The sequence below is a fragment of the Callithrix jacchus genome, chromosome 13 (genome assembly GCF_049354715.1).
Source record: "Callithrix jacchus isolate 240 chromosome 13, calJac240_pri, whole genome shotgun sequence".
Classification (NCBI taxonomy): Eukaryota; Metazoa; Chordata; class Mammalia; order Primates; family Cebidae; genus Callithrix; species Callithrix jacchus.
In genome coordinates, this window is record NC_133514.1 from 32,254,854 (window position 1) to 32,280,109 (window position 25,256).

At 39.0% G+C, this 25,256-nt stretch overlaps 1 protein-coding gene across 26 annotated transcripts in view; it reads left to right on the plus strand.

Annotated features, from left to right (window-relative positions):
• WRN (WRN RecQ like helicase) overlaps positions 1–25,256 on the plus strand; it is a 151,298-nt gene that overhangs the window by 50,669 nt on the left and 75,373 nt on the right. For all 26 annotated transcript variants that reach the window (XR_013525612.1, XR_013525615.1, XR_013525608.1 and 23 more), the window contains 5 exons: positions 15,813–15,954; positions 16,944–17,019; positions 18,510–18,577; positions 18,866–18,974; positions 19,881–19,949. Coding sequence is in view for 18 of the 26 variants with exons in the window: in XM_078347446.1 (XP_078203572.1) it covers positions 15,813–15,954; positions 16,944–17,019; positions 18,510–18,577; positions 18,866–18,974; positions 19,881–19,949 (464 nt within the window). In the remaining 8 variants the exon portion in view is untranslated. The remainder of the gene's footprint in view (positions 1–15,812; positions 15,955–16,943; positions 17,020–18,509; positions 18,578–18,865; positions 18,975–19,880; positions 19,950–25,256) is intronic.

Genomic DNA, 25,256 nt, shown 5'->3' on the forward strand with positions numbered 1-25,256 from the left:
ATTTCTCTTGTGGGCATTTAGTGCTATAAATTTCCCTCTAGACACTGATTAAAATGTGTCCCAGAGATTTTGGTACGTTGTGTCTTTGTTCTCCTAGCCCCTAAGCTGTAACTGGGGAGCTGTGTTCTTCTCCCATGCCTTCCTCATCATGCCCAAAAGTCCCACTCCCTTACTAGAGTGGGACTTGTTAGCCAGAGCAGGAACCATTGTCTATGTGAATATCAGGGAAAAGATCCCTCTCTGCTGTCGATTATTTGAGGAAGGAATTAATCCTGAGGTTTGGGCAGTGGAGGTACAATTTGGACAATGAAGGTACAATTTGGACAGGCAAAGAATGCCTGCTCAATTCAAATAAAGCTAAAGGATCCCACCCCTTTTCCTTACCAAAGACAGTATCCCTTGAGACTGGAGGCCAAAAAGGGGTACAGGTTATTGTGAAAAATTTAAAAGCTCAGGGTGTAATAAGGTCCTGTAACAGCCCGTGTAATACTCCAATTGTAGGAGTACAAAAACTTGATGGACAGTGGAGGCTGGTGCAAGATCTCAGGTTTATCAGTGAAGCTGTGATCCTTTATACCCAGCTGTATCCAACCCATATACCTTTCTGTCTCAAATACTGGGAGAGGCACAATGGTTTATATTCTGGGACCTAAAGGATGCTTTTTTCTGTATTCCATTATGTCCTGACTCCCAGTTTCTGTTTACCTTTGAAGACCCTTCAGACCACACTTCTCAGCTCACTGGACAGTGTTACCCCAGGGCTTTTGTGATGGTCCTCTCCTGTTCGGCCAGGCTTTATAGTTCAGGACCTTAGTCATTTTTCACATCCGGATACCCTGGTCCTCCAATACATGGATGACTTACTTTTAACTGCTAACACAGAAGCCCTGTGTCAGCAGGCCCCCCAGGACCTCCTAAACCTTCTGGCCACCTGTGAATATAAGGTTTCCAAATCAGCAGCCCAACTTTGTAGGCAACAGGTCCATCTTGGGAAGGACATTTTCAGTCATTCTGTCTACCCCAGTGGCAGTTAAGGTGGCGGGAATTGACTTGTGGATCCATCACATATGGCTAAAACCTTGGACTTTTCTTCAAGAAGACCAGGGTCCCTCTTCTCCACTGTCTGAAGCTCCAGGAAGCTACCCTTCATACATCTGCAAGCCACTGGAGGATTTGCAGTTGCTTTTCTGATGAGACCCTCAGGAAAGTAACTAACTCATGAGTCTAACTTATATTCTGGCATTGACAGGAATATCACTCTTAACTTAACTGCTTGCAACCAGAGTATATGTGGTCACCCATAAAGCTTGGCCCACATACCATAGACTCTCCATATCCGTGGGTTTCTGCCTAATTATACCTCCAATAGCTCTCTTTCTCTCCTTCTGATATTATCACTCTCTTACTATGACCTCTCTTGTGGTCCTCATTGTCCTCTTGGCTGCCTGTCTCCTGCTTCACTCCCATCCTACTTGCAAATGCACCCAAAAGGGTTACAACTAGAACAATATATAACAGTGAAAAAGTCCACTTTCTGGTTGGTCTTGGGGATTAGGTCTACCTGCCTCTTTTTTTTTTTTTAATTAATCAATTAATTAATTTTTTATTGCATTTTAAGTTTTGGGATACATGTGCAGAACATGCAAGATAGTTGCATAGGTACACACATGGCAGTGTGTTTTGCTGCCTTCCTCCCCTTCACCCACATTTGGCATTTCTCCCCAGCCTATCCCTCCCCAGCTCCCACCCCCGCTGTCCCTCCTTTATTCCCCCCAATAGAACCCAGTGTGTAGTACTCCCTTCTCTGTGTCCATGTGTTCTCATTTTTCATCACCCGCCTATGAGTGAGAATATGCGGTATTTCATTTTCTGTTCTTGTGTCAGTTTGCTGAGAATGATGTTCTCCAGATTCATCCATGTCCCTACAAAGGACACGAACTCATCATTTCTGATTGCTGCATAATATTCCACGGTGTATATGTGCCACGTTTTCCCAGTCCAGTCTATCCTCAATGGACATTTGGGTTGGTTCCAGTTCTTTGCTATTGTAAACAGTGCTTCAATGAACATTCGTGTGCATGTGTCCTTATAGTAGAACGATTTATAGTCTTTTGGATATATACCCAGTAATGGGATTGCTGGGTCAAATGGAATTTCTATTTCTAAGGCCTCGAGGAATCGCCACACTGTCTTCCACAATGGTTGAACTAATATACACCCACCAACAGTGTAAAAGTGTTCCTATTTCTCCACATCCTCTCCAGCATCTGTTGTCTCCAGAGTTTTTAATGATCGCCATTCTAACTGGCATGAGATGGTATCTCAATGTGGTTTTGATTTGCATCTCTCTAATGACCAGTGATGATAAGCATTTTTTCATATGTTTGTTGGCCTCATGTATGTCTTCTTTTATAAAGTCTCTGTTCATATCCTTTGCCCATTTTTGAATGGGCTTGTTTGTTTTTTTCCTGTAAATCTGTTTGAGTTCTTTGTAAATTCTGGATATCAGCCCTTTGTCAGATGGGTAAACTGCAAACATTTTTTCCCATTCTGTTGGTTGCCGATCCACTCTAGTGACTGTTTCTTTTGCCGTGCAGAAGCTGTGGAGTTTGATTAGGTCCCATTTGTCTATTTTGGCTTTTGTTGCCAATGCTTTTGGTGTTTTGGTCATGAAGTCCTTGCCTACTCCTATGTCCTGAATGGTTTTGCCTAGATTTTCTTCTAGGGTTTTTATGGTGCCAGGTCTTATGTTTAAGTCTTTAATCCATCTGGAGTTAATTTTAGTGTAAGGTGTCAGAAAGGGGTCCAGTTTCTCCTTTGTGCACATGGCTAGCCAGTTTTCCCAACACCATTTATTAAACAGGGAATCCTTTCCCCATTGCTTGTTTTTGTCAGGTTTATCAAAGATTGTATGGTTGTAGATATGTTGTGTTGCCTCCGATGCCTCTGTTCTGTTCCATTGGTCTATATCTCTGTTTTGGTACCAGTACCATGCTGTTTTGATTACCGTAGCCTTGTAGTATAGTTTGAAGTCCGGTAGTGTGATGCCTCCCGCTGTATTCTTTTTGCTTAGAATTGACTTGGCTATGCGGGCTCTCTTTTCTTTCCATATGAAGTTCATGGTGGTTTTTTTCCAGTTCTATGAAGAAAGTCAATGGTAGCTTGACAGGGATAGCATTGATTCTGTAAATTACTTTGGGCAGTATAGCCATTTTCACGATACTGATTATTCCTCACCATGAACATGGAATCTTTCTCCATCTGTTTGTGTCCTCTCTTATTTCGTTGAGAGTGGTTTGTAGTTTTCCTTGGAGAGGTCCCTTATGTTCCTTGTAAGTTGTATTCCTAGGTATTTTATTCTTTTTGTAGCAATTGTGAATGGCAGTTGGTTCTTGATTTGGCTCTCTTTAAGTCTCTTATTGGTGTATAGGAATGCTTGTGATTTTTGCACATTGATTTTATATCCTGAGACTTTGCTGAAGTTGCTTATCAGTTTCAGGAGTTTTTGGGCTGAGGCGATGGGGTCTTCTAGGTATACTATCATGTCGTCTGCAAATAGAGACAATTTGGCTTCCACCTTTCCTATTTGAATACCCTTTATTTCTTTTTCCTGCCTGATTGCTCTGGCTAGAACTTCCAGTACTATATTGAATAGGAGTGGTGAAAGAGGGCATCCTTGTCTAGTGCCGGATTTCAAAGGGAATGCTTCCAGTTTTTGCCCATTCAGTATGATATTGGCTGTTGGTTTGTTGTAGATAGCTTTTATTACTTTGAGATATGTGCCGTCAATACCGAGTTTATTGAGGGTTTTTAGCATAAAGGGCTGTTGAATTTTGTCAAATACCTTCTCCGCGTCAATTGAGATAATCATGTGGTTTTTGTTTTTGGTTCTGTTTATGCGGTGAATTACATTTATAGACTTGCGTATGTTGAACCAGCCTTGCATCCCCAGGATGAATCCTACTTGATCATGATGGATAAGTTTTTTGATGTGCTGTTGCAATCGGCTTGCCAGTATTTTATTGAAGATTTTTGCATCTATGTTCATCATGGATGTTGGCCTGAAGTTTTCTTTTCTTGTTGAGTTTCTGCCAGGTTTTGGTATCAGGATGATGTTGGTCTCATAAAATGATTTGGGAAGGATTCCCTCTTAATGGATTATTTGGAATCGTTTCAGAAGAAATGGTACCAGCTCCTCTTTGTGTGTCTGGTAGAATTCGGCTGTGACCCTGTCTGGACCTGGGCTTTTTTTGTGTGGTAGGCTCTTAATTGCTGCCTTGACTTCAGACCTTGTTATTGGTCTATTCATAGTTTCAGCTTCCTCCTGGTTTAGGCTTGGGAGGACACGGGTGTCCAGGAGTTTATCCATTTATTCCAGGTTTACTAGTTTATGTGCATAGAGTTGTTTGTAATATTCTCTGATGATGGTTTGAATTTCTGTGGAATCTGTGGTAATTTCTCCTTTATCGTTTTTTATTGCATCTATTTGGTTGTTCTCTCTTTCTTTTTTTATCAGTCTGGCTAGTGGTCTATTTTGTCGATCTTTTCAAAAAACCAGCTTTTGGATTTATTGACTTTTTTGAAGGGTTTTTCGTGTCTCTCTCTCCTTCAGTTCAGCTCTGATCTTAGTTATTTCTTATCTTCTGCTAGGTTTTGAGTTTTTTTGATCTTTCCCCTCTAGCTCTTTCAATTTTGACTATAGGGTGTCAATTTTGGATCTCTCCACTCTTCTCATGTGGGCACTTATTGCTATATATTTTCCTCTGGAGACTGCTTTAACTGTGTCCCAGAGATTCTGGTATGTTGTGTCTTTGTTCTTGTTGGTTTCGAAGAACTTCTTTGTTTCTGGCTTCATTTCATTGTTTATCCAGTCTACATTCAAGAGCCAGTTGTTCAGTTTCCATGAAGCTGTGCGATTCTGAGTTAGTTTCTGAATTCTGAGTTCTAACTTGATTGCACTGTGGTCTGAGAGACTGTTTGTTATTATGTCAGTTGTTTTGCATTTGCTGAGGGTGCTTTACTTCCAATTATGTGGTCAATTTTAGGGTAGGTGTGATGTGGTGCTGAGAAGAATGTATATTCTGTGGATTTGGGGTGGAGAGTTCTGTAAATGTCTATCAGGTTTGCTTGTTCCAGGTCTGAGTTCAAGCCCTGGATATCCTTGTTAATTTTCTGTCTGGTTGATCTGTCTAATATTGACAGTGGAGTGCTAAAGTCTCCCACTATTATTGTGTGGGAGTCTAAGTCTCTTTGTAAGTCGTTAAGAACTTGCCTTATATATCTGGGTGCTCCTATATTGGGTCCATATATATTTAGGATCGTTAGCTCTTCTTGTTGTATCGATCCTTTGACCATTATGTAATGACCTTCTTTGTCTCTTTTGATCTTTGTTTCTTTAAAGTCTATTTTATCAGAGGCGAGAATTGCAATTCCTGCTTTTTTTTTGCTCTCCATTTGCTTGGTAAATCTTCTTCCATCTGTTTATTTTGAGCCTTTATGTATCCTTGCATGTGAGATGGGTTTCCTGAAAACAGTACACTGATGGGTTTTGGCTTTCTATCTAATTTGCCAGTCTGTATTATTTGATTGGTGCATTTAGCCCATTTACATTTAGGGTTTTTATTGTTATGTGTGAATTTGATACTACCATTTTGATGCTAGCTGGCTGTTTTGCCCGTTAGTTGATGCAGATTCTTCATTTTGTTGATGCTCTTTAGCATTTGGTATGTTTTTGGAATGGCTAGTACTGGTCGTTCTTTTCTATGTGTAGTGCCTCTTTCAGGAGCTCTTGTAAAGCAGGCCTGGTGGTGACAAAATCTCTTAGTACTTGCTTGTTTGCAAAGGATTTTATTTTTCCTTCACTTCTGAAGCTCAGTTTGGCTGGATATGAAATTCTGGGTTGAAAGTTCTTTTCTTTAAGGATGTTGCATATTGGCCCCCACTCTCTTGTGGCTTGTAGAATTTCTGCCGAGAGATCTGCTGTGAGTCTGATGGGCTTCCCTTTGTGGGTGACCCCACCTTTCTCTCTGGCTGCCCTTAGTATTTTCTCCTTCAGTTTAACCCTGGTGAATCTGATGATTGTGTGCCTTGGGGTTGCTCTTCTTGTGGAATATCTTTGTGGTCTTCTCTGTATTTCCTGAATTTGAGAGTTGGCCTGCCTTGCTAGGTTGTGGAAATTTTCTTGGATAATATCCTGAAGAGTATTTTCCAGCTTGGATTCATTCTCTTCGTCACATTCTGGTACACCTATCAAACGTAGGTTAGGTCTCTTAACATAGTCCCACATTTCTTGGAGACTTTGTTTATTCCTTTTTGCGCTTTTTTCTCTAATCTTGGTTTCTCGTTTTATTTCATTGAGTTGATCTTCTACTTCTAATATTCTTTCTTCTGCTTGGTCAATTTGGCTGTTGAAACTTGTGCATGCTTCATGAAGTTCTCGTGTTGTGTTTTTCAGCTCCTTCAATTCATTTATATTCCTCTCTAAGTTGTCTATTCTTGTTACCATTTCCTTGAATCTTTTTTCAAGGTTCTTAGTTTCTTTGCATTGATTTAGAACATGTTCTTTTAGCTCACAGAAATTTCTCATTACCCACCTTCTGAAGTCTGATTCTGTCATTTCATCACACTCATTCTCCATCCAGCTTTGTTCCCTTGCTGGTGAGGAGTTTTGGTCCTTTGTAGGAGGCGAAGTGTTTTGGTTTTAGGTGTTTTCCTCCTTTTTGTGCTGGTTTCTTTCATCTTTTTGGGTTTATCCACCTGTCGTCTGAGCAGTTGCTGACATTTCGATTGGGTCTCTGAGTGGATGCCCAGATTGTTGATGATGAAGTATTTCTGTTACTTAGTTTTTCTTCTAACAGTCTAGCCCCTCTGCTGTATGATTGCTGAGGTCCACTCCAGGCCCTGCTTGTCTGGGGTGCTCCTGTAGCAGCTGCGGAACAGTGAGGGATGCTACCAGTTTCTTCTTCTGCTATCTTTGTCCCAGAGTGATGCCCGCCAGATGTCAGTGTTATCCATCTTTTTGAGGTGACTCTTTGGATATACAGGGGTTAGGGAGCTGCTTGAGGAGGTCTGTACTTTATAGGAGCTCAAGTGCTGATCTGTGAGCTCCGTTGATCATTCAGGGCTGTTAGGCAGGTACGTTTAAGTCTGCTGCAGCAGAACTGATAAAACCCCTTTTTTTCCTCAGAGCTCTGTCTCGGGGAGTTAGGGCTTTCTTTATGAGTATCCGTTGCACTGTCCTGCCCAGCTAGGAGACAGTCTAGTCCCTATTTGCCTGCCGTGGGCCCTGCCCTCCTGCCGTGGGCTCTGCCCTGTTGGCGGAGTCTCTCTGTTATGGTGGGTTGCCTAGGCAATGGCAGGCTGTGTCAGCAATGGGAGTGTACCTCAGTAGGGTTGGAATGCCTTGGTAATGGTGGACGCGCCTCCCTTACCGAGCTTCATGGTCCTGGCTTCAGCTGTGCCCACAGTGAAACTCTCAACTCGAGCATTTCGAATCGCCGATTTGTTTGTCCCTGTGGGGACAGGTCTTCGAGCCTGATCACCTGGCTCCCTACCTCGAGCCTTTTTTTTTTTTTTTAAATTTTTTTTTAAGTTGAACAGTTGACTCTCTCTCAGGTGTTTCAGTTGCCTGCTGTTAGGGCACCGGGATCTGTGTGATTTCCCATGCAGTGACCCACTGCGCCGGCTCAAATGTTGTTTCCCGGGAATCTCCTGGTCTGGGTCACTGTCCAAATCCCATTTAATCAGATGGATATGCTAATCTGCCCTCCCAAATCTCAGATTGCCAGTTTAACAGGGCACCCAGACCAGTGCATTTAGTGTGGAGTGCCACTGCACTGCGGTGACGGCCAAAATGGCCATGCCAGCTGAAACAGCTGCGCTGGCATTCCATGTCTCTCCTACACCTGGGAGTTTCCCCTTTCTGTGGGCAACAACGATCCGTCTGGAAATGTGGCTTGGACTCACCCTCTGCGTCTTCACTGAGAGCTGCAATCCTGAGTTGCTCCTACCGTGCCATCTTCTTTTTCCTCCCCCCTGCCTCTTTTATATTTTATACTTGGTATGCACAAAAGTGCTATATATCTGCTTCCCTGTGCATGTACAACTCACACACTTATTGGACAGGAACAGTAACTGGGCCTAATTGTCCAGCTGCCAAGGGAACCATTGCCTACTGGACATACTTTGACCACATTGGGACTTCAGATAGGGGTGGAGTTCAAGATCAGGCACAGGAACAGCATCTCCAGGAAGTAATCTCTAGCTTAGGCAAACCACAAAGTACCCCCAGTCCTTACAAAAGCATGGACCTTTCTAAGTTACATGAGACACTTCACATACACTCCCATCTGTCCAACTTATTTAATGCCGTTCTCACAGGAATGCATGAGGCCTCCTCTGATAACCCAACTGACTGTTGGATGTGCCTCCCACTACGTTTCAAACCATATGTCCCCGTTCCAGTTCCATACTTATGGAACACAACTAACCCACCCTCAAATCATATGGGGCTTATAGGTCCCTTGGTAACCAATCTACAAATTCTATCTGCCTCCAACTTCACTTGCATGAACTTTACTAACAACTCCAATGCTTTTCTAAGCTGAAACTGGGTTACTTTATCCCCAGGCCTCAACTTCCTAGCACTAGGCTTATTCTTTGTGGCTTCTCAGCTTACTGCTGTCTAAACAATACCCTGGAAGAAATATGCCTCCTCTGCTTCCTAGGGTCCCCCATGATCATTTACACTGACTCTCAATTGCAGAGCCTTGTCTTGGCCAGGTCATGCCATACGTGGACCCCAATTCTTCCATTCATCATGGGGGCCTGAATAATAGGTGGACTTAGTATTGGTATTGGAGGAGTTACTGCCTCCACTCAGTTTTACTATAAACTATCCCAGGAATTAAATAATGACATGGAAAAGGTTGCTGATTCTCTTGTAACTCTACAAAAGCAGCTTAACCCTTTAGCTGCCATGGCTCTTCAAAATCGAAGGGCTCTGGATCTGTTAACGGCAGAGAGAGGAGGAACTTGTCTCTTTTTAGGAGAAGAATGCTGTTACTTTGTAAACCAATCAGGTATTCTCCTAAACAAGGTTAAAGAACTTAGGGACCAAATAGAACAAAGGGCTAAGGACTGCCAAGAAATAGGATCATGGAGTTTTCTTAACAACTGGCTACCCTGGTTCTCCCCTTTTCTGGGCCCTTTAATAACCATCCTATTATTGCTTGCTTTGGGCCTTGCATCTTTAACTTTCTTGCCAAATTCGTTTCTTCCAGAATTGAGGCCATGAAGCTACAAATGGTCCTACAAATGGAACTCCAAATGTCCTTGGCTCATTTCTATCACAGACCACAGGATTGCCTTGCAACCCCAGAAGACTCCCCTCCAGAGGAAACCTCAACTGCAGGGCCCCTTTCTTTGCCCTAGTTCAGCAGGAAGTAGTTGGAGCAGTTGTCGCCCATGTTCCAATAGCAGTTGGACTTTCCTTTTGAGAGGGGGTTCTGAGGGACTGTGTTAGAGGAACTTCTAAGGTCAGCTAGGGGCTTTGTTTCCAGTGCAGGTATTTTCCCACCTCTGGCAGTAGAGGCACTTTGTTCCCAGTACAGGAATTTTCTAGCCTCTGGCTCCTAAAGGCAGAGGCTCAGTGACTCAGGGTTTTAAAACAGTAACCAATCTGGTAAAGGATTCAAAGATCAACTGATCCAGAGAAAGCTTAAAAAAAACCCCTTTCATTGGACAAGAACAAGAAACGGGAGGGATTAACTCAAGGGTATAAGCTCCAGCTGCACAAGCCTGCAGTGGCACCCCCTCTGGGTCCCCTTCCACGGTGTGGAAGCTGTCCTTTCACTCTAATAAACCACTCTACTGCACACTGTTTGGGTCCATGAGTTCTATGTGAGCTGTAACACTCACTGCGACACTGAGGCTTCCTTTCCCATTCTTCAGGGTTGGAGAGGCCAAGAACCTGAGTACCAGAAAATCTGGTTGCATCTAATCTGGTTACATTATTACCCACCTGAAGCCTGCTTCTGTCAATTCGTCAAACTCATTCTTCATCCAGTTTTGTTCCCTTGCTGGTCAGGATTTGTGATCCCTTGGAGGAGAAGACGCATTCTGGCTTTTGGAGATTTCAGCCTTTTTGTGCTAGTTTCTTTCCATCTTTGTGGATTTATCTACCTTTGGTCTTTGAAATTGGTGATCTTTGGATGGGGTCTCTGAGTGGATGTCCTTTCTGTTGATGTTGAAACTATTTCATTCTGTTCGTTAGTTTTCCTTCTAACAGGTCCCTCTGCTGTAGGTCTGCTGGAGTTTGCTGGAGGTCCACTCCAGAACCTGTTTGCCTGGGAATGACCAGCAGGTGCTGTAGAACAGCAAAGATTGCTGCCTGTTCCTTCCTCTGGTAGCTTCATCCCAGAAAGGTATCCGCAAGATGCCAGCCAGAGCTCTCTTGTATGAGGTGTCTTTCTGTGCCTGCTGGGAGGTGTCTCCAAGTCAGGATACACAGGGCTCAGGGAGCCACTTCAGGAGGCAGTCTGTCCCTTATCAGAGCTTGAGGGCTGTATTGGGAGATCCGTTGCTTCCTTCAGAACTGCTGGGCAGGGATGTTTAAGTCTGCTGAAGCTGAACCCACAACCACCCCTTTTCCCAGGTGCTCTGTCCCAGGAAGGTGGGGGCTCTATTTATAAGTTCATGACAGGCTGCTGCCTTTTTTCAGAGATGCCCTGTCCAACAAGAAGGGAATCTAGTGACAGTCTGCCTGCAGAGGTCTTGCTGAGCTGCTGTGGTCTCTGCCCAGTTACTGTGTGAACATCTAGGTGACTTTATTTACATAGGCTGGGGTAAAAGCACCTACACCTGAGCCTCAGCAATGGCAGATGCCCCTCCTGCCATGAGCTTGAACATCCCAGGAGGAGCTCAGACTGCTGTGCTGGCTGCAAGAATTTCAAGCCAGTAGATCTTAGCTTGCTGGTCTTTGTGGGGGTGGGACCTGCCAAGCCAGATCACTGGGCTCCCTGGCTTCACCCCCCTTTTTCATGGGAATGAGCAGTTCTGTCTCACTGGTGTTCCAGGAGCCACTGGGTATGAGAAAACAAAACTGCTGCGGTCAAAACGGTCACCCAGATTTGCACTGGAAACTTGGGGCACTGGTACTGTAGGCACTGGAGGGAATCTCCTGGTCTGTGGATTGTGAAGACTGTGGGAAAAGCACAGCATCTGAGCCAGAGTGCCAAAGTGCCAGGAAAATTCCCTAATGGCTTCCCTTGTCTAGGAGAGGGAGTTCTCCGGTCCCTTGTGCTTCCCAGGTGAGGTAATGCTGATCACCCAGCTTCTGCGTCGTTCTTGCTGGGAAGTGGTCACAGGAGCTGTTCCTATTCCGCCATCTTGGCAGAAGCTGGAAGTTTTTTTTTTTTGTATATTTTAAAATTAATTTATTTACTTTAGGTGCATACTATATCTGGCATTTCTCCCCATGTTATCCCTCCCCACCCCCCGCTGTCTCTCCCTATCCCCCTCAACTGCCTCCGGTGTGTGATGCTCCTCTCCCTGAGTCCACGTGTTCTTGTTGTTCAACACCCACTTATGAGTGAGAACATATGGTGTTTGGCTTTCTGTTCTTGTGTTAGTTTGTTGAGAATGATGGCTTCCAAAGTCATCCAAGTCCCTCCAAAGGACACAAACTCATTTTTTTTATGGCTGAGTAGTATTCCATGGTGTATATGTACCACATCTTCTTTGTCCAGTCTATCATCGATGGGCATTTGGGTTGATTTTATGGAAGTCTAGTATTTCTTTTTTTTTGAGACAGAGTTTCCAGTCAACACTCAGAAACAGGCTGTTCAGTTTCCATGTGGGTTTGTGTGTGTTTCTTGATCCTGAGTCTTAGTTTGACTGTGCTGTGGACTGATAGACTGTTTGTTATGATTTCTGTTCTTTTGCATTTGCTGAGGAGTGATTTGTTTCCAATGCTATGGTCAATTTTAGAGTATGTGCAATGTGCTGAGAAAAATGTATATTCTGTGGATTTGGGGTGGAGCGTTCTGTATATGTGTATTAGGTCCACTTGGCCCAGCTCTGCATTTAAGTCCTGAATATTCTTGTTAATTTTCTGTCTCATTGATCTAATATTGACAGTGGAGTTTTGAAGTCTCCCAATATTATTGTATGGGAGTCTAAATCTTGTTTTATGTCATTAAGAACTTGCTTTATGTATCTGGGTGCTCCTATGTTGGGGGCATATGTATTTAGGATACTTAGCTCTTTCTGTTGGATTGATCCTTTTACCATTATGTAGTGTCCTTCTTTGTCTCTTTTGATCTTTGTTGGTTTGAAGTCCATTTTATCAGAGAATAGGATTGCAACCCCTGCTTTTTTTTGTTCTCCATTTGCTTGGTAAATCTTCTTCCATCCCTTTATTTTGAGTCTATCTGTGTCTTTGTGAGATGGGTTTCTTGAATACAGCACACCGATGGGTTCTGACTTTTTATCCAGTTTGCCAGTCTGTGTCTTTTGATTGGGATGTTTAGGCCATTTATTCAATTTTAATATTGTTATGTGTGGATTTGATTCTGCCATTTTGTTACTGACTGGTTTTCTTTCCCATTAGTTGCCTCATTTTCTTCATTGCATTTTTGGTCTTTGCCACTGGTTTGCTTTTGCAGTGTCTGGTACTTGTTCCTTTCCATGCTTATTGTTTCTTTCAGGAGCTCTTGTAGGGCAGGTCTGGTGGTGACGAAATCTCTCAATAATTGCTTGTCAGTAAAGGATTTTATTTCTCCTTCACTTTAAAAGCTTGGATATGAGATTCTGGGTTGAAAGTTCTTTTCTTTAAGGATGTTGAATATTGGTCCCCACTCTGTTCTGGCTTGTAGGGTTTCTTCAGAGAGATCTGCTGTGAGTCTGATTGGCTTCCCTCTGTTGGTGACCTGGCCTTTTTCTCTGGTTCCCCTTAGCATTTTTTCCTTCATTTCAACTCTGTTGAATCTGATGATTATGTGCCTTGGGGTTGCTCTTCTTGAGGAATATCTTTGGGGAGTTCTCTGTATTTCTTGAATTTGAAATTTGGACTGCCTTGCTAGGCTTGGGAAGTTCTCCTGGATAATATCGTGGAACATGTTTTCCAGCTTGGATTCATTCTCCCCATCACATTGAGGTACACCGATCAAGCGTAGATTAGGTCTTTTCACATAATCCCGTATTTCTTGGAGGCTTTGTTCATTTCTTTTCACTATTTTTTCTCTTTGTCTTGCCTTCTCTTTTTATTTCATTGAGTTGATCTTCAATCTCTGATATCCTTTCTTCTCCTTGATTGATCTGGCTATTAAAACTTGTGTTTGCTTCATGTAGTTCTTGTGCTATGTTTTTCAACTCCATCAAGTCATTTATGTTCTTCTCTATCTTGATTATTCCAATTAGCATTTTGTCTTTTTCTCAAGGTGTTTGGTTACTTTGCGTTGAGTTAGAACATGTTCCTTTAGCTCAGAAATGTTTGTTATTAGCCACCTTCTGAAGCCTGCATCTGTCAGTTCATCTCACTCCTTGGTCAAGTTGTGATCCTATGTTGTTGAGAAGTTGTGTTGCTTTGAAGGAGAAGAGGTATTCTGGTCTTTGATGGTTTCATCTTTTTGTGCTGGTTTTTCCCCATCTTTGTGGATTTACCTGGCTGTGGTGTCAGGGAGCTGCTTGATGAGGTTGCTTGTCTGCCCAGGAAGGCCATGTTTCTGTAGTTCTCTAACATCACATTCCTATATAAATTCTGCTGTGCAGTGTCCAGGCACTGCCACTTCTCCAGAGAGAATTCTATGACCACATCCCTAAATGTCAACGGTTCCATTTCTAGGCTTCCAGGAGATCCTAGCATCTTAGCTGTGGATCTCCAATACCTGCAGGTCACAGGGCCACACAAGGTAGGCGTCTAGGAGAACAGGACACAGAGAAGTAGTTTTGTTTTTATACATTCAGTAATCAGCTTTGCTTTCTTTGGTATTATTTACTATGGATATTTTACATCTATAGTTTTCTAATGGATTAAATGGTTCAGTTTTACTCTCTTTTATTATCGAAATTGAAAATACTACTTTATAATTTATATAAATTATATAATTTATATACTATATAATTTATATGTTTTCCACTCCTTTACCTCTAATTTCTTTGTCAGGTGTTATGAACCAAAGATTTAGAAGAAAAGCCAGTTTAGCTAAATTAAGTAAAAAAATGAAGAAAAACACAGAAGTTTACCATTATGCATATTTTCTATTCCTAATCTTTAGATTGATAAGTTTTTTTGTTTTTATGAAATGACATTAATTTCCTTTTTTAGTTTTGAGGCCAAGTAGTAGATAATGAGTAAGAATGTATATTCTAAGGCCAGGCATGGTGGCTCACGCATGTAATCTCAGCAGTTTGGGAGGCCAAGGCAGGAGGTTCACTTCATTACAGGAGTTTGAGACCAGCCTGGACAGCATGGCGAAACCCTGTCTTTATAAAAAAATGTAAGAATTGAGCGGGCTGGGTCTGGTGGCTTGCACCTATAGTCCCAGTTACTTGGGAGTCTGAGGTGGTGGGATGATCACCTGAGACTGAGAAGGTTGAGGCTGCAGTAAGCCATGACCATGCCACTGTACTCTAGCCTTGTTGCTGAGTGAAACCCCGTCTCAATGGAAAACAAATAGATTCTGAATTCAGATGTGGGTTTGAATCTCAGCTTTTCCAGTTAGTAGCTGTGTGACTTGGGGCAAGTTTCTTAGCATTTTTGATACTCATTTATAATTATTATTTAAAGTATTGCTTGTGAAGAGCCAGGCAGCTAGTAAGTGTTTAATAAATATTAGCTAACAGTTAATAACTAGAACATAAATACTGAATCATCTTTTGTTATTAATTATCCATTTCTCTGAGAAGTACTGTTCTAATAGTACATTTTTAGGAAACTTGTGGACTTCTACAAACATACATTAAATCTCTTACAATGCAAACTGGATGCCCATATTTTAAGATAACTCTAAAAAATGCATTCTGTTTGTAGACTTGAATAAAATAAAACAAAGAGAAACACTTTTTTTTTTCACCTTAAGGTTTGAAATGAATATACGTTTCTAAAAAAAACCCTTCAAAGTCAAAATATTAAATGAAAGGTTTAATAAAAAGAGAAAATGAAAACTGTAGTTTAATAAAGTCTTCCTCTCCCTTCATGGTTAAAAAATGTTATAGAGGAAACAATTTTGAAATATTCTTGAAATAGATTATTTAAGGGAGAATGCAGATACTCTCAAGCCAACATAAAAACAAATAACTTTATTTCACATTTATAATACTCGTTTTCTAAAATGATTTGAATCTTTTGTTGTTTTGACAGTTCCAAAACACACTTATTGTTTGTTTATAGTTTCAGCCTTATTCAAAAAGAACGTGACTGACTCGTGATATAGAGAAACTTGTTACAAAAATAACATTAAAATCCACATTTACTACTTGAGAATCAAAAATATTGAAGTGCAATAAAGAAAAAATGTTTTACGTTATCCAAATTTAAAACGTATGTTGGGTTTCTCCAGGGGCAGTTTATTATATGCTATTAATGAGCCTTGCTTATTCTGGAAATGTTCCATCTTTGGCCTTGTGCCTTAGAAACCATTCATGAGCACATATTTAAACTGGAGCACACATGTTCTTTTGTAGTATGGCTTGCACATCTGCCAGCTTTCAACAAAATTGTAGGCCCTGTTAATAATAGTCCTTTTGTGTTTGGTGAAAAAGATACGACACTGTCAGTGGTTTTGCTTTTAAAATTTCTTTTAAACTTTCAGTCTTTAGAAAACCTCAATAGTGGCACAGTAGAACCAACTCATTCTAAATGCTTAGAAATGGAAAGAAATCTGAGTCTTTCTACTAAAGAAGAAGAAGATGATGAAAATGAAGCTTATGAAGAGGAAGAAGATGATGATAAGGGTAAGTGCTGAAGTATGTTTGAAATGACTCACGTCTGATACCTACCACTGACTTTAACTTAGGGTCCAGTTTTGGATGGTTTGGAGGTCAGAGACTTTGTGGCATAGAGTTAATTATTGGATCCTTATGAGCTTTTGTCTCCTTAGTGCTTTTGTCACTATAAAGTAAAATCTTACTGCTTACAGAAATAGAGTAATAGTAGCATTATGATGATAAAAATATCTTTCCTTTTGTTTTCTTGTTTATTTAACAGATGTGATTTCTCCAAATCAGTATAGTTCTCATTTAGAATTATTAAAGCTGAGAACTCTAGTGGTGAACTTTCATTTGTTTAGTGGCAGATTACCTTGATTCTTCTTTTGCCCTTTCTTGGCTACTCATGAATCTTTCAAGCTCACAGTGGACAGGGAAGGTTAGTTGGGTAGAGCTAACCTAACTTCATTATGCTGTGCAGTTAGAATTTTGACCAAAGATGTAGGTAACCAAGTTTTCCTAACTACGTTAGATTTAGGTAACTAAACTAAACGAGATTTTGGTAACTTAATTCAGGTGTAACTACATTTAGTTTTGGAAAACTAAAATGAAGATTTTATTTTATCTGTGGACTTTTTTAGTCTAACATTTCTGATTACCATTAATTGAAGGTTTGTTATATTTTAACATTTGGATTGGTATATTGCTTGCCATGGTTTGTTCAACTGTTAGATTTTAGAAGTATACCTGATTCTAAAACATCAGTTTTTTAAGATAGTGCTGGCAAAGTGTGAATCACAACAAAATTCTAACACTTAAAAGTAATCCAGGTGTTTTCTTGGTGTCATATATGGTACCCAGAGGACCAATTTGTATTGGAATTAAAAAACAGAAAACAGTAACACATGGTAGCTATCACTGTATTCTTTCAAAAAAGCCAGTGAAATAAACTGTTTTCTCCCTCTTGATGGTGTTTTTCTATTTGAACATAAATGCCCATTTTATTTTATTTCAAGACTCTTTGTTGCCAGCACCCAATGCAGAGCAAATTACTTGCCTCAAGACATATTTTGGCCATTCCAGTTTTAAACCGTGAGTATAATCTCAGTTAATCAAATCACATGTTTAGCATTTTCTTTAAAACAAGGAAAAAGGCAAATAGTCCATTGACTTAGCAGCAACAGCACAACTTCACTGTGGTTACACATGCCACACTGTATTTTGTCTGTGACTACAACATTATTTCAAAGTAATATTTATATACAATTCATTTCTGCACATTGTTTTATAACTGCTTTAACTGAGCAGTTCTGAGTAGACACTAGTTTAAAGGTACTTACAAGTAAATGTTAATTTAATACCGACTTGTTTTTCATTAAATAAGTGTCTGTGCCTGTTTTGGGTATCATATTACCCAGAACATGCTGATGTACTAGAAGTTCTTAATACAACAATTTGAGGAATGGTGGTAATCTTATCTATTTTAATGTACTCAAAATGTGTTTACGTCTAATGGGCACATTTTTGTAAGGATAAAATGAGATGAACAAGTAAATTTGAGTAAAACTAATAAGCATGTGAAAATCTTGACTGGATTTTTCCTGTTTTGAGAATTTAACATATATCTACTGAAGTATCTCATTCTTTTTTCTTTTGATCTTAAACATTTTTTATCTATGTCTTACATACAGAAAAGTGTGCATGGTGTATAGATCAGTGAATTTTCATAAACTGTGCATCCTATAGCCAGCCCTTAGTTAAGAATAAGTCATTAATGGCATGCCAGAAGACTACCTCTTAACTGATTTTTACCCTTAGTATTTTATTAAGAAAATTTCCCTAGATGTAGTAAAGCTGAAAGAACTTTTTTTCTGTGAATTTCTGTATACCCACCACCTCCATTCTAGTATTATTACTATACTTGCTTTATCACATACCCATCCATTCATATCTCTCTATCCATCCATTAATTCATTTAAGTTTTAAAATGCGTCTCAGGGTCAGTTGAGGACACCATTACACTTCCACCTAAGTATTTCAGCATATAAATTATTAACTAGAGTTAAATATTCATTTAATTTTTTAATGTAAAATTCATTTAATTTTTTAATATAAAATTTGCATATAAGGAAATATGAAAATTTAAGCATATATTTGCAAATTTTACAGGTACATATACATATCCATGTAGCCTAAATTCTTACCAAGAGTTCTTATTATCATCACTTCACAGAGTTCCCTTATTTCCCTTTTCAGTCAGTCCTTGTCCCTGGAGCATTTCTCTTACTAGTTTAAAGCATTAATTCTTTTGGATATCTAGTATGAAGCTTAGAATCTGTTTTTTACTTTAGATGTATGTAATGAAATTTAATACATATACCAAATGGTAGTTGTTAGTTAGCTTGAATGAGAGGTTGGTCAAATGGAGTTCTTTGCTTTAAAGTTCCAGGGTTTGTGCAGATTTATGTATGAAGTTCTAAAATAAATTCTATTAAAGGAAATGAAAAACTGAATGGATTTTGATCTGTACCTTGGGTTTCTTATTAATAAAACAAAACAGGTTTTTGCTTTTCACCTTCAAGGGTTCAGTGGAAAGTGATTCATTCAGTATTGGAAGAAAGAAGAGATAATGTTGCTGTCATGGCAACTGGTAAGTTGTATTTAAGCAAATAACCTAATCCTTTAAAAAATAAAACATAAAAAGTTTGAAATGCTTAATCTTTCGTTAAACCCTCAAAATACAGACGTCACTACAAATGGTGTAAAATATAGAAGACAGCGAACAGAGAACAGATGCTCAGATTTATGTATCAATTACCTCTTAGGAAGATAGCATATAGTATTGACCATTCATCTGCAATAAGTACATTGTAAAAGGAAATTAAAGCATCAAAGGTTTTTATTTTTATTTCTATGAGCATATTATTTTCTTTTCAAGGATATGGAAAGAGTTTGTGCTTCCAGTATCCACCTGTTTATGTAGGCAAGATTGGCCTTGTCATCTCGCCTCTTATTTCGCTGATGGAAGACCAAGTGCTGCAGCTTAGGTAAGTCATGTTATCATTGCCACAACATCACCTTGTTTTTTTCTTCTGTGGATGAAACATCTGTTCCATCATGCATGTTAAAATCTAGTTCACAATAACATATTTCTGCAGGTATTGCTTTATCTTTATTAGTAATAAATGACACTTTAGTGGAAGAGCTTATCTTCTTTCTTGAGTTCTCTGTAATTCAAAGCTACCAGGTGGCCCTGATAAAATAAAATAAAAAAAAAATTATTACTTTATGGTGGTTTACATTGAATATCTCAAAATTATTTTCTCTTTCTGTTACCCTTGCTTTTTTAGCTTGATAAGAAGTGCATATATGGAAGTATATTTTTTTATCTATGAAAAACTTTTCAGCTTCAACTTGAGCTTGCTATATGTTTTTAAATTAATACATAATATCCGTACATATTTCTGGAGTACTGTGGTATTTTGATCATAATATATAATGGTAATAATATGTAATGATCAAATCAGGGCATTTGTTCATCACTTTGAACATTTATCATTTCTTTGTGCTAGGAACATTTCAAATATTTTCTTTGGGTTATTTTGAAATATACAATATTATTGTCATTAACTGTAGTTACCCTACTGTTGGTTAATGAGTACAAATATACAGTTAGGTGGAAGGAATAGAGTCTAGCAGCCTATTCCTTTACCTCCCATCATCCCCTGTTGCCTCGAGCTTACAGTTTCTTTCAAAACCCACCTTAAAAACTTGCTTTCTGATAAGGCCCTTGAAGGAATTTGCTTATCAAGTTAGTAAGTGACAAAAAAAGAGAAAATTGCAAAGAACAGGAATATACATTATTATATTTCTTTATTCTTTCTCACTTAAGAATCAAACTGATAATGTGTAGTGTGTACACAGCACCAGAAAGTTTGTTTTTCTTCTTATAGAATGTCCAACATCCCAGCTTGCTTCCTTGGATCAGCACAGTCAGAAAATGTTCTAAGAGATGTTAAATTGTGAGTAATTTTTTTCCCCTCAACTTTTATTTTGGATTCATGGGGTATGTACATAAGTTTGTTGCATTGGTGAATTACATGTTGCTGAGGAAGTTGTGAGTAATTTATGATTTCTAATTATTTGGTCAGATGTCTGTAGTATATGAGAGAATTTTGTACACAAACAAATTTTATTAAATGCATGGAAAAAAAGTCCATGATTTTAAAATGTATTTTATTTTTTATAGTACCATTGCAGGACTGTTGCTTTTTAAATCCTTCAAACTTAAAGAAATAATTTACTCTCAGTTATTGGGCTATAAGATTAGCATTGGTCATAGGATTTTAAAAATTTTGGTTTTGGAAGAGAAGTTGGAGATTATCTAGATTCGTCTCATTTTATAGATGAGAAAACTGAGGCTCAGAGACAAGTAATTTTCCCAAAGTCACTCAGTGACTGTGGCTGAGCAGGGCTGGAATCTAGGTCTCTTGCCCAGCCAATTCTGTCATGATGTAATTACTCAGGAGAATATCATCTCAGACACACATATACACACCCATTTTGTGTGCATATGTATATATATGTACACACACAAACATATATATACATATACATAAAGGTATACATACATATACGTACATACACACATGTATTAATATATCTGCATATATATGGATGTTCTAATTCAGAACATTTTCATCACTCCCAAAAGAACACCCATGCCCATTAAGCAGTTGCTTTCTTTGTGTATATATTAGTATATACATACACCCAAGGCACATGTGTATTTACTGAGTTTTGATATATACATAAAAGATGTAAACCAAACCTCTAATAAGATACAGAAAATTACTGACCTTCTAGAAAGTTTCTTCATGTGCCTCCCCAGTCTGTCCTTCCATCTGCATCCTAGGCAAGCTAGTATTCTAATTTTCTCTACCATAGTTTAGTATTGTCTGTGCTAGAATGTTGTAAAATGCAGTCACACAATATGAACTCTTTTGTTTAAGACTTCTTTCATTTGGCATAATGGTTCTGAGATTCTTCCATGCTGTTGCATGTATCAGTAGTTTTTTGTTTTGTTTTTGTTTTTTCAGAGACAAGGTCTCCTTCTGTCACCCAGGCCAGAGGACACTGGTGCAATCATAGCTCATTGCAGCCTCTAACTACTGGGCTCAAGCTATCCTGCTGCTTCCCAAGTAGCTAGGACTACAGGCGTGTGCCACCATACCTGGCTAATTTTTAAATTTTTTGTAGATACAGGGTCTTGCTTGGTTGCCCAGGCTGGTCTTGAACTCCTGGCCTCAGGATTGTTTCCAGTTTGGGGTTATTACAAATAACTATGAACAGTTGCATGTAAGTCTTTGTATGGACATATGTTTCATTTTATTGATATATATCAAGGAGTGGAATGACTGGATCATGTAGTGGATATATGTTTAATTTTCTTTTTTCTAATTTAGTTTTTTCTGAGATAAAATTAGAAAGTGATCCTCCTGCCTTGGCCTTCCAAAGTGCTGGAATTATAGGCGTGAACCACCGCACCTGTGTAGTTTTAAAAAAAAATTTTTTTTAGCATCTGTTATTTTATTGTATTTCATAGAAAATAATACAGTTTGTTTTTACTTTTTTTTTTTTTTTTTGAGATGGAGTTTCGCTCTTGTTACCCAGACTGGAGTGCGATGGCATGATCTCGGCTCACTGCAACCTCCGCCTTCTGGGTTCAAGCAATTCTCCTGCCTCAGCCTCCCGAGTAGCTGGGACTACAGGTGCACGCTACCATGCCCAGCTAATTTTTGTATTTTTAGTAGAGACGGGGTTTCACCTTGTTGACCAGGATGGTCTCAGTCTCTTGACCTCGTGACCCACCTGCCTCGGCCTCCCAAAGTGCTGGGATTATAGGCATGAGTCACTGCGCCTGGCCTGTTTTTACATTTTCTTACTGATAGATGCCTAGGCTACTTTTTTAGTGTTGGGCTGTTACTACTAAAGCTGCTATATACATTCTTATACAAATCTTTTTGTGGACACGTTTTCTTTTTTTTTAAGCATTTTAAATCACCTTTATTGAGGTGTAATTGGCTTATAATAAATTTTATGTGCTGAGAGTGTGTAATATAAGTTTTGACACAGGTATGCACCCATGAAACCATCATCATAATCCAGTTAATGAACATATTCATCACCCCCAAAGTTTACCTTTTTTTTCGTTAACCCCAGTCAGTGGGTAACTGCTGATCTCCTTCCTGTTACTATTGACTAGTTTGCATTTTCTAAAATTATATATACACAGAGTCAGTCATATATTATGTGCCCTTTTTTATCTGGTTTAAATAAGGCAGTATAATTATTTCAAGATTTATCCATGTTATTACATTGATTAATAGTTCATTCTTCTTATTGTTAAGTGGATTACATTTTATGGATGTGCCACAAATTGTTTATCCATTCACCTGACAGACATTTGGATAGTTTCTAGTTTGGGGTTATTACAAATAAAGCTGTATGAACATTTGTATATAAGTCTTGTATGGACATATGTTTTCATTTTATTGATCATATATGAAGGAGCAGAATGACTGGAACAGGTGATGGATATATGTTTAACTTTCTTTTTCTTTTCTTCGTTTCTTTTTTTTTTTTGAGATAGAGTCTTGCTTTTGTCACCCAGGCTGGAGTGCAATGGCATGATCTTGGCTCACTGCAACCCCCATTTCCCCAGTTCAAGCGATTCTCCTGCCTCAGCCTCTCAAGTAGCCAGGATTACAGGCACCCACCACTATGCCCAACTAATTTTTTGTATTTTTTTTAGTAGAGATGGGGTTTTGCCACATTGGCCAGGCTGCTCTCGAACACCTGACCTCATGATCCACCTGCCTTGGACTCCCAAAGTTCTGGGATTACAGGTGTGAGCCACCACACTCCGCCAACTTCCTTTTTTCTAATTGAGATAAAGTTCACAGAACCTAACTTTTACCATTTTAATCGTTACTAAAGTCCAGTGGCTTTGGCATAGTAATAATGTATAACCATCATTAATTCCAGAACATTTTCATAACTCCCAAAAGAATTTCCATACCCATTAAGTGGTCATTCCCTAATGTCCCTTTTCTTCTCTTCTCTTCCCTTCTCTTCCTTTCCCCTCCCCTCCCCTCTTTTCTCTTTTCTCTTTTCTCTTTTCTTGATGGGGTCTCCCTCTGTCAACCAAGCTAGAGTGCACTAGTGTGATCACTGTTTACTACAGCCTCGATTTCCTGGGCTCAGTCGATCCTCTCACCTCAGTTTCCTGCGTAGCTGGGACTGTAGACATATGGTGCCACACCTGGCTAATTTGTTTTAGTTTTAATAGATGAAATTTTACTGTGTTGCCCAAGTTGTTCTTAAACTCCTGGGCTCAAGAAATTTTCCTGCCTCAGCCTCCCAAAATGCTGGGATTACAGGTGTGAGGCACTCTGCCTGGCCTATTTTCTCTGTTCTAGCTACTTCCAACCACTAATCTTTCATTCTCTATGATTTGCCTATTCTGGATATTTCTATAAATGAGCTCATACAGTCTATGGCCTTTTGTGTCTAGCTTCTTTCATTTAGCATGATGCTATCAGTACTTCAATCAGTCTTTTTTTATGACTGAATAATATTCCATTTTATGGGCATACATATTTTAAAAAATTCATTCATCAGTGATGGACATTTGGGTTGTATCCTTTTTGACTGTTATGAATAATGGCGCTATGAACATCTGTGTACCAATTTTTGTTGAGCATGTGTTTTCAATGCTTTTGCGTATATCCCTAAGAGTAGAATTGCTGGGCTATATTCTTTGTTTAAAAAACTATCAAGTTACCTGGGAGGCAGAGGTTGTGGTGAGCTGTGATTGCACCATTGCACTACAGCCTGGGCAACAAGAGGGAAACTTCATCTCAAAAACAAAACAAAACAAATCAAGCTTTTGAGAGTGATTGTATCATGGTATATTCCCACTAGCAGTGTATGAGAGGTCCATTTCTTCTCCATCTTTGCCATCACTTAGCCTGGCCGATCTTTAAGGCATTCCTGTAGTATCTCATTGTGTTATGCTTTTCCCTAATGACAAATTATATTGAGTAATTTTTCATACACTTAATGGCCATCTGTATATTTTCTTAGAGGCAGTATCTGTTCAAATCTTTTCCCTATTCTTTTTTTCCTTACTGAGTTTGATAGTCATTTCTATTCTGAGTATAAATTATTTATTTGATGTATGCTTTGCAGACATTTTCTCCTAGTTTATGACTTTACATACTTTCCACAGTTCTTTTGAAGAGCAGCAGTTTTTCATTTTAATAAAGTCCAATTTGTCGGTTTGTTCTTTTAGGGGTTTTGCTTTTAGTGTTTTGACCCAAGGTCACAAATATTTGCTTTTATGTTTTCTCCTAAAAGTTTTATAATTTTAAGTGTTACATTTAAATTTGCGATTCACTTTTAGTAAATGTTGTCTATTGTATAAAGTATTGATAATAGTTTATGTATTTTTCACCTATTGTTCCAGCTCCATTTTTAAAAAAGACTATGCTTTTACACTGAATTGACTTTGTACCTTTGTCAAAAATAAATTGGCTACATATATTTGGGTCTGCTGCTGCACTCTCTGTTCTGTGTTTTGTGGATCTATTTTTCTGTCTTGATTACTGTAGCTTTATAAGAAACCTGGGAATCAGGTAGTGCGTTTCCTCTAGCTTTGTTCTTTTCTTTCAAAGTTGTTTTGGCTATTTTAGGTCCTTCGTATTTCTGTGAGTATTTCAGCATCACCTTTTCAACCAAAATGCCTGCTGGGATTTTGATTGAGTTTACCTTGAATCTAGGTATCTAAACAATTAGCTGTCTTGATAATGGTTGTCACTGTTTTATACCGAAGAAACTGGGCGTGCTAAAGTAACTTGGTTAAGATCACTTACCTTGTAAGAAGTAGAACTGGGCAGTTTGACACCAGAGCTTATTCTTTATCCTCTTTCCTATGTTAATTAGAATACATTATGAATTGTATAAAGGTAAAGACATATCTGTGTTGTTCCTAATTCCTTGTGAAAGCACAATGCCTAGCATACAGTAGACACTTAAATATCTGTTGAATGGATAGGTGAATGATTTTAGAGTCTTTCCATATAGAAAATTAAGTTTCATTACATTTGGCTTGATCTAGGTCTTTATTTCATCGAATGAAGAACAGACTCTGTAAATATTTTGCCCCAGACTTAGGCTTATTACAAACATTGTCTTAATTAGGATTCTGTCTACCCAGAATAGAAATTGACTCAAGGTAGCATAAGTGTATGTTGAATTTTATATTA